Source organism: Athene cunicularia (assembly GCF_003259725.1).
Source record: "Athene cunicularia isolate RWA chromosome 5 unlocalized genomic scaffold, athCun1 chr5_part2, whole genome shotgun sequence".
In the NCBI taxonomy this organism is placed as follows: domain Eukaryota; kingdom Metazoa; phylum Chordata; class Aves; order Strigiformes; family Strigidae; genus Athene; species Athene cunicularia.
In genome coordinates this window covers 4663334-4670886 of record NW_020799102.1, presented here as the reverse complement: position 1 = coordinate 4670886, position 7553 = coordinate 4663334, and the positions used below count along the sequence as shown (strand labels likewise).

Sequence of the window (7553 nt, the reverse complement as noted above, 5' to 3'; positions counted from 1 at the left end):
TGAAATATTATTTACTTGCCCGTGATTGAAAAAGATCCCATTAGAACAATTAGTGCGAACAGATATGTTTTCCACTGTGTGATTTTTCCAGCTGGTTAATTTTTGTTCCTCTGCAGGTAGGAAATGTGCTTCTTTAGCAGTATCTGTGTGGATTTTGCGTTACCTTTTTTGTTTCCGCAGGTACAAAGCAGTAATTGATGCCTGTTCCCTCCAGCCTGATATTGACATTCTCCCTCATGGAGACCAAACCCAGATTGGAGAGAGGGTCAGTAAACAGCTAGAGGCTTCTATTTTTGTTTTAAATATAGAGAGGGGGTTTTATTATTTTGTTGTGTTTTTATAATCTTACCGGTTATTTGCCAACAAAGGTAATGTTTTAGTTAAGTGTACGTTTGGGTCATTAGTCTGAAAGCTTATTGCTCAGTAAACATGGAAACACTGTCGTTTATGTGAGATGCAATGATTCAAATGTGCTGCTATCAGAATGTTTGACTAATTCTGTGGCCGCTATCTCAGATATCCTGACTTCACAGTGCATTTTTTTGTTTCTTTAGGAGTAACATAAAAATAAATAATTAATAGATTTTTACAGCTCCTTCATTTGAAAAAGGGCAGGTGTTTAATCAACAGCAAGCTAAAATTTATCACATCAGGACAGATTAGGGAGTGACAAGACAGGAAACAGAAGTTACAAATTTGAAAACAATTTACTCTGGCACATACTAGCATGGTCACAAACAAACAAAAACCCCAAATTCCCAACAAACCACCCCACACAAGGATGCATTTGAGGATACATTTCCATGCCTAGTCTCCACACTGGTTACCATGTTAATTTTAAATGGATTAGCTCCTAACCCAATTAATGTAGCCAAACAGATGGGTTTTAGACAGGAGGAGGGAAGTGGAGGGGAGGGAGAAGGTCAGGTAGTGTCTTTTGGCAGCAGTACTGGCTTGTGAGAGCTTAAGGTGTTTGTGAAGGTGCAGGTGGATCGCAGGAAGGATGAGTAATCTAGAAGCAGGGTGGTAGCAGGGGGTGAAGGGCTGAAAACAAGTACAATAGCAACCATGTAATGTTCATCTCAGCATGGTCTGATCTCCCAGCTAGCAAGTACTGATTACAGTATATAATAAAGCTGATACAGTATGACAGCATATGATTATTAAAAAACCCCAAAAACCAGGACACAGCCAGACTCATAAAGCTCACTTTTGAGTAGAAATCTAGTTTCGACTGCCTGCAGAATATGCCACCTACATCATTATGTCACCACAAACCATTAAACATTTCCCATCCCTCTGGTATGTATGGAGTAGAGCTCTGGACAGAGTGCTCTGGCTTTTCTAACAATTTGTGTACTGTGTTCCCAGCTGAATTGTGAGCCTACACTTTTGAAAAATTTCTTTGGGTTTCTTTGTCCAGAAAGTCTTCTGTGGATAATCCAATCAGAATATAAATATTCAGTTGATGTTTTCGTAACTGATATCTTTTTTTCTCCTGCTTGTCTCCAGGGTATTAATCTGTCTGGAGGGCAGCGCCAGCGTATCAGTGTGGCAAGAGCACTTTACCAGCAGACAAATGTTGTGTTCCTGGTGAGTAGGTGCCATTATTTTTTATGCTCCAAAACAGAAGCACGAGATGCAAGCATTTAGAGTATTTCGTGGGTAACATGCACAGAACACTGTGCTTCACCGTGCTAAGCCAAATGAGCACTGTTCATTTTATATCAGTTGTTAGCTAGCTTGCAGGTAAGGAGCATTTTCTAAGTGTTGCTGGCACACAGATAGGCATTAGCATACAAATTGAAATGCTGATGTTTCCCCTCTCAGTCTGTTGAAATTTCTTTTTAACCCTTGTATTTATCTGTGGTACTTAGAAATTTAATAGTCTCAGCCATATTCATGAAATTCCTAAGCTGTCTCAGGCCTAAAATTAATGTTGCCCTGTGTCTGGGGTGTTTCCTTTCTACAACAAACTTAAGCTGTCTTCCCACCCTGAACTGCTTGTTGTATATCCTGTCCCAACCTCAACAGAAGTGCTATGGAAAAAGGAGTGAGAGCAGGCTCTAAATCTTAGTAGGTGGGAAAACAGATGCATCCTACACACTCACTAGTAGTGAGCTTGCTGGATTTCCAATTTAGGATTTCTTTCTTAAACTCAGTTTTCAAGGAGCTTTGAATCCAGCTGTTACAACAGCAAGACATTAGTCACATGGGATTAGAAAAACTGTGCACATGGGATTAGAAAAGCTGTGCACATTAGAGGTCATCCCTAAAAGTCTGGGAGGTTACTTAGACCTTTCCCTGTAATTAGGCTGATCAGTATGTGCTTGTAATCCCTGTAATTAGGCTGATCTAATCCCTGTAATTAGGCTGATCAGTATGTGATCAGTATGTGCTTCATGTGTAGGGCATTTCCAGGCAATGACCAAAATGCAGGAGAGTAAGGAGCAGTTGGGCCAGGTGCTGCAAATCAGCAGATCCAGTATTGGGCTGTAACTTGGTTTTGTCACTTTTGTGCAGGACACTCAATCTAACAGTAGCAGGTTCTCTGTGGTTTGATAATGTAAAAGTACTGACAAATAAACTTCTTTCCAGTTATTAATCTTTCAAAAATAATCAGGAATCCTCTAAGTTACTATTTGCAAACACTCTAACAAGCATGCACCTCATATTCAGTAACCTTTTGTATCCTCTAAACTCCTTGTGATCATCACAGATATGAAAATAGGTCATACGACAATTCATTACATATTTTATTCTTGATTGCTTTCATACATTCACGCAGCATGTTTTATTTGTCGCATGTCAGACTAGTCCTGTAGCATGAACTGGTTTTTTTTTCAGGTGTCTTGTACTCAGTGCATCATTATAATCACGCATGGTGGGTGCCACCTTAACAGCCAGCCTCGCCTGACTCCACAGTGCGATGTTGTGTTCTGTGACCTGGCATTTACAGTTCGCAGAGGTGCAGCGTTGCATACGAGGTGGCTGGGCACAAACTCGGGGCTCAGAGTGGTGTTTAGGTCTGTGCCAGATAGAAGAGTGCGGCAGTAAAGCTGTCAGCATACGCCCTTGCTCAGTGAGCACAGCGCACACGCAGCTGCACACGCGTTTTTGAGAATAAATTCTGTACCGCAGCCAGAAGTTACTGTGTTTCAGAAGCACTTTTTAAGTGCTCTGTGTTAAGATGCTCTGATTTATTAGAATTTCACAGATCATTTTTATCTTACTGTTAATTTCAGATATTTTTTGTTTTGTAGATACATGAAAGCAACAATACTGAAGTATCTAATGCAGTAACAATATAAATTCTTGCAAGATTGAGGGGAATAAGAGTTCAAAGGGATATTCTAAAGCACTCACCTCTGCTTATGTCTCCCTAATTAACAGGTGGCAATGATGTCACTCAGAGAACAGAATTAATTAAAATTCAGACCTATTTTATCAGAAAGCATCTGCAGAAAAGAAAACAAAATTTTATTTTTAAGAATTGCTGGTTTTAGTGAAATATAATACTTAGTATTATATATACTAAGTATTATATTACACTAAATATAAATATAATACTAAGTAAATCCTACAGCCAGTATCACTGGTGCAAGCAGACAGAATAGATTTGTAATTCCATATGAATAGGATTAGGTAAAGAAGTCCCCCAAAAGATGGTACGGATTAGTTTATGCCTGTATTGGTTGCATGTAAGTCATTGATTCAGTAGGATAATCTAGGTCATAAATCAAGCATCTGAGCAGAGTCATCAAAATGATCAATATTTCTCCTTTTGTGATTCTTTGTTAATAGAGTTTTGATTTGCATTTTTCAAATGGATAAAAAAATAAAAATAAAAATCAGAAGGCAGTTATGTACAAGGGAAATCTAAATGTGCTCGTTGTCGCCGTCCCTGGAGCAGTTCTCTCCTGCGTGCCAGGGACGCCCATCGGGGAATTGTGTCCCAATGCGCTGTGGTTCCGCAGGCTGTGAAACACAGCTGTGGAGGGGGGCCGTCCCCAGAAAGCCCCCCGAAATCACAGCATTGGCACAGCTGGCAGGGCCGGTCTGAGTACTCACTGCAAAAAGACAGTTCAGGTTTGTTGATACGTGATTTAAGAAAAATCATTCCTCAGTTCATTTCTGATCTTCTGCTGGCCTCTTTTGATTGTCCATATTGATCCAACTGGTTTTACCAATATTAAAATCTGTCAGCTTCCATAATTCCTGGAAGTGCTGGCTCCAAAAGCTGACGTCTTTGCTTCATGACAGGATGATCCATTTTCTGCCCTGGATATCCACCTAAGTGACCATCTCATGCAAGAGGGGATCCTGAAAATGCTACGGGAAGACAAGCGGACCATTGTGCTAGTAACACACAAGCTGCAGTACTTACCCCATGCTGACTGGGTAAGAAAGCTCGCTCTGTTTTTTTCTGAGGAAGCAAGAATATGGCACAAATATGTCTTGCTACAAACAAGACTTTTGCTTCATCTTTCCACCAAATGGTAGTTTAGTGAAAAGAGACGTAATCAAGATCTTTTGCAAATTATCCAGTGAGTTTGGGGTGCCATATTTTTGGGATTCCCATCTTAGGACTCTTAAGTAGGTTGGATTTTCATAGAGCTGATACTTAATACTCTCATGAAAGCAGGCAGAGTTTAAAATATATTGAGTATCCAAAAACATCAGTTATATTGGAAAATCTTGCTCAAAACAGTGAAATGTTTGAGTAACATTCATCTCTGCTGGGATGTTACTAGGAATTTGTACTGTCACAAAGAAATTTTTTGGATATTGAGATGCATGGAAATATCTAGAAGGAAAAAGCCAGTATTTCCTTGTGGTTAGGACTAGTCCTTTGAGTCAAGAATGTCTTTAACCTTTGTATGTTGGCAAAACTTGAAGAAAAGTGTAGTAATCAGTTGCTTGTTAGGTTTCTTTGTATATCTTGTAGTTTGCAGAAAAAAAAAAATAAAGGTATGCTTTCTATTAATTGCAAATGTCAAAGATGAAGCAAATCCAGTAGGATAAGGAGGTTTGGTTTTTTGGCTTTTTCTTAGTTCACTGGTTCATACTGGCGTTGCACTTAGTTCTCCTATGGTGGTTTGACTGCAGCATCACAGGTCGTCTTGCCCTTGAGGATTGATGGCTGCAATTATGCCTCCTCACAGGACTTCTCTCTCATTTGCAGCTTACATGGGTGGTAGCAGCAGTTACTCTGTCTCAAGAAATAATTGTATTTGAGCTGCTTTCTGTTCTTCCTGTTGGCTTGCTATAAAGTTGCAGATAGACATTAATCTTGTTCTGATCAGGTTTCTGGTGGGCAGCATTTATCCTTTATGGAGTCTGCTGTGACCTTGACCCTCAACTGTACACCTTTAAGAATTACTATGGTTCTCAACACAGCTCTGGTTTTCTGGCTAGTGTCTCTCAGGATACAGGAATTTTCTGCCTTCTTCCTCTCTCTATGAGGTCCATTTTGGCTTCCTTGTGTTTAGTTGTTATATATTGGCATTTTTTTAAAATACGCACGGCTATGGCCTTGTATCAGTATAATCTTTTTTGTTTTCTTTATGATTGTCAGCCTGATTTGTAGGTGTTCGTGTGTTATGAGATACTCTGAGAAATGTTTGGGGTTTTTTATCTTCTACTTAGGTCTCAGTAATGTTTTATAAAATATACTGTTCCAAACAGCCTGTAAGACAGGAAGGATTTGTATTAATTAAGCTTAAAATTTTTAAGAAATTATTAAGAAATAGTTTGGGTTTTTTTCCTAACCACAAGTCTCATTAAGCCTTAGTAAGTCTCACCCAATGGAGTGCAGCAGGAATATTTATTTTCTTTTATTAAGGTATTTTAAATAAAAATATAATTTGAAGTATATGTGATGGCCCTCCAAGATCTTCACAGCAAAACCCTCAATAGAATTCAAGGTCCAGCCCAATTACAGATTTCCTGAATAAATTGACTACAAGGAGGTCCTTGTTTGCTTTACTTTTTCCTTTCCTCTGGTGTAAATTTTTAGCAATAACTGTAATAGATTATTTCCCCACCCCTCATTCGTGGAAATTTGAGTTTCCAGGGAGAGAGAAAAATAAATACAGCATTAACTGTTTTGTAATGGTGTCACGTGGGTCTACAGTCCACACGCCTCATTTTCCAATTTTCCTTGTCAGATCTAAAGTGAAGGTAGTTATAGTGTGTGTATAAAGTGCTCACACCGATACAAACCTGGAAACCACACCCTTCAGACTTTATCTTGCATATATAATTTTTTTCAAACTGTGTCCACTGTTTATGCTTTTAAAAGCTTTAGGGGATTCAAATTCCCTAGCTTTTCCTTATCAGGTCCATGATATCAAACAGACGGTGGTGCCAGCATGCTCATGTCTAATTGCCTGCATGAGGGCAAAACATGCTGCACTCAGTGTGTTGCTAAAAGCCTTTTCCTTTTAGGAGGTAAGAGAACTCTAAAATCTTATCTTGCTAATGACTTGTATTTCGGAAGAATAATGCACTCTCCCATCTGCTGTCAGGCACCCTGTTCTTCTTCCTTCTTCCTTAAAAGCAGCCTTTCTTTTGGAAAGCGTGAAGTGTAGGAAGTTTCTCTTTCTCCAGCATCTCGAGTAAAGGAGGTAGAGTCAAGAGATAATGTCACTGTCTTTTTAGAAGACAGATCTGTTCACAGAAATATTCTTTATTTAAGGAAAGAAAAAATTCTGTCCAGACACAGCAATGTAGCTTTAAAATCAATACAGATACGTGGCTATTTGTCTCACCACTTGTATATCTCACTTTTTAGATAATCGCAATGAAAGATGGCAACATCCAGAGAGAAGGAACACTCAAGGACATTCAGAAATCAGAGACTGAGCTCTTTGAACACTGGAAGACATTAATGAATCGACAAGACCAAGAGCTGGAGAAGGTTTTTGATGGGCAGGGCAATTGACATTTGCAAAAAATGTGACTTTTTTTTTTTTCTTAGGTTGAAAGCATTAGCAAGGGTTGATACGCTGTGTGTGATTTCTGACTTAGTGTGAATGTAGTATTACTATTACCATTATTATTTATCTATTAAGATAAATTCCTTCATCTGGACATCTCATACTTCCTTGGTACTGTTGCCTCTGATTCATTCTTGATAGGAAGCCCTGTCAAAATCTTCTTGTCTAAGCAATATTAAATTGGGCCATTTTAGAAAAAGCATTGGCAATGTGCAATACTGACAACTGCTTCACTAAATACGCTTGAATTTACTCTTTGCATTGGATAGAAATTTTTCAGATGTGCCTGTATCAAGCTCTCTGAATCATTAACACATTTTGTCTTTGATACTATAACACAGGAAGAACAAGATATTAATCTCAGTTCTTGTTCAGGGATATCTGTCCAAGTTAAGATTCCAAGAGGGTTGGGACTTACAATGTCACACTGTCACAGTGTGACATGTCACAATGAAATTAATGTCAGATATCCGATTTATGTCCTTGGGTTTTACACGGAGGTAGCAAATCAATCACTTCTGACCGCCTGCTGTAAGATTCTCACTTATATTT

The 7553-nt window shown here is 38.8% G+C and overlaps 1 protein-coding gene across 1 annotated transcript in view; it reads left to right on the top strand.

The window, feature by feature from the left end:
- The window catches only part of ABCC8 (ATP binding cassette subfamily C member 8), a 77037-nt gene that overhangs the window by 49098 nt on the left and 20386 nt on the right, over window positions 1-7553 (top strand). Inside the window, exons 19-22 of the mRNA XM_026850167.1 lie at window positions 181-265; window positions 1513-1593; window positions 4264-4401; window positions 6797-6922. Coding sequence (XP_026705968.1) covers window positions 181-265; window positions 1513-1593; window positions 4264-4401; window positions 6797-6922 — 430 coding nt within the window. The remainder of the gene's footprint in view (window positions 1-180; window positions 266-1512; window positions 1594-4263; window positions 4402-6796; window positions 6923-7553) is intronic.